A 2111-nucleotide genomic window follows, 5' to 3' on the forward strand; every position below is an offset into this window, starting at 1 on the left:
TCTCGGAAAAAAACAACAACACATGGTAATTGTCATTTGGAAAAAAATACCCACTCATTTATTTTGCTTTGACCTATATTTTCCTGAACCAATTTATTGATTAGAAGCAAAACATCGGCAATATGCTCTGGTAATGGTAATACGGACCATTCTCAGTTGAGGTTCAGGGACTATTCTGCTTTCTTTGTTGATGATTTTTCAGTTACAGTGGTACACGATATTCAAGTAAATTACAAAATAATCTGAAGTAATGACATTACCCATCTTTTTGTAGCAGGAGGAGGAATCTAATTTTCTGTCCCTATAGAAAGTAGAAGGAAAGGAGTTACGACTAAGCTCTGTCCTGTATTTTCCTGAAGCAACCTGTTAAATGATACCCTCGGCAACACGTTTTGGTGATGGTCCTACGGAGAAGAGGCTGGGCCAAAGCGTATGCCATAGGATTTATCATACTATTGCTGAACATTACCCATCGTACTGATTCCCGAAGTGGTACCTTGATCCGCAAACCTACAAACCATACTGGAAGGGTAGACCGGAGCAGCAGAACTATAGTGCTCGGCAACCATGTGATAAAGAGCGCAAACACAAGAAATGCCAGTGTGCGCAACGCCTTGCTGCCGTCTGACTTCGACTTTCTGGACTTCATGCTCTCGACGACAACTGCAGCGCGATTGGCTTCCGATTCTTTGCCCGAGTCTTCAGCGACCACGCTTACCGAGCATTTCGTTCCTGTCGCAGGGATGCGGACAGTTGTTGCATGGTTACGATTCCTTCCCGCCGACCTGGCCTTGTAGTAGATTTGAACTGAAAGTAGAAATATCGTCACGAACGGGACGCAAGCTCGCAGGAAAACAACTATAAGGCTTGGTATTACATTCTTGGCGTAGTTCGGCAAACAAAATCCTGATGTTGCCACTTCGGTTGGCTTTATTAGGTCCCATACTGTGCTAATGCTGAACCACAGGAAAGTCGGAATTAACCAGGCTATCACGTTAACAGTCACGGTCAGTTGTTTGCTCTTCCTTCTGAGGTGATGCAGTGGGTACATGGTTGCTAGGTAACGATCGAAGCAGATGATCACGACTCCCAAGACGGAAGCACCAGGCAGTGCATTCTGGATACCAATAAAAACGTGGCAGAAGGTTTGACCGAAAATCCATGATCGGTGAAATAAAAATATCACCCCACGGATTGGCATACACAGTAAGCCAACGAACAGGTCTGCTATAGCCATGTTAAAGATGTAATAATTGCTGTATGTCCACAGTTTCCTTTCCGAATAAAATGCAGCAAGGATCAGCGAATTCGCTACTATTGTGGTCAACGCAATACCAAACAAAACTCCCACGTGCCAGTTTACAGAGAGGGAAATTGTTGACGAAATGACAACGATGTCTTGTGTCTCATTGGGAAACGAGGAGTTATCCATGACGTTACTGAAAAACATGAAACGCATCGAAGTTGTTGAAACAGGGTGTGAATGCGTGTAATTCGTTCATCTATAAATCTATTATCAACTTACTCACCCTTATGAAGCCTCCATGGTTGTTTTATTTGATTTCATGAGAAATTTACAAGCAAAAATGCTTTTGCACCAGTGATGAAGGAAGCTAAACAATCAAAAAATGCGCTTTCCAAAGAAACTAAGGATATTCTCTGTCATACAAATTGGCATTAACATTATTATGATAATTTAGTGTAATCATGTGTGAGTTTAAAAACATTATGCAGCAACTTAGAGCGGTGATGTACTTCTGTTTGACACATCAGTAAATTGTATGAAAGAAGCGGTTTTACACTATTTTGTTTGTGTGTGCAGGAGCATATTCAAAGAATCTGAGATGATAGCCTATTGATAGAGTAGTGAGTTAACACTTTTTTATTTTCAGGTATCTTCAATATTGCTCAGAAAAGGAGCTAGATTTAATAAATTTGTAAATGCTCGTCGGAGAATTGAGAATCCTACACGGTGGATGAATTCTTTTTTAGGTATTGAAATACAACTTTATTAGCTCTACAAAATGAAAAATGATATTTCCAGGTAATATTGAGAAACTTAAACGAAATAGCGATGTTTGACTCCTGTTTTCAATTGATATGACGCCAAA

At 40.5% G+C, this 2111-nt stretch overlaps 1 protein-coding gene across 1 annotated transcript; it reads right to left on the reverse strand.

Moving 5' to 3' along the window:
* Window positions 1–331: 331 nt before the first annotated feature.
* On the reverse strand, window positions 332–1237 carry LOC139723696 (5-hydroxytryptamine receptor 7-like). The gene has a single exon (XM_071634919.1). The coding sequence runs from the start codon at window positions 1235–1237 to the stop codon at window positions 332–334; it is 906 nt and encodes a 301-aa protein (XP_071491020.1).
* Window positions 1238–2111: the final 874 nt, after the last annotated feature.

The sequence above is a fragment of the Diadema antillarum genome, unplaced genomic scaffold, assembly GCF_040938485.1.
Source record: "Diadema antillarum isolate AM-2024a unplaced genomic scaffold, OU_Dant_1.0 scf00000197, whole genome shotgun sequence".
Taxonomy (NCBI): Eukaryota; Metazoa; Echinodermata; class Echinoidea; order Diadematoida; family Diadematidae; genus Diadema; species Diadema antillarum.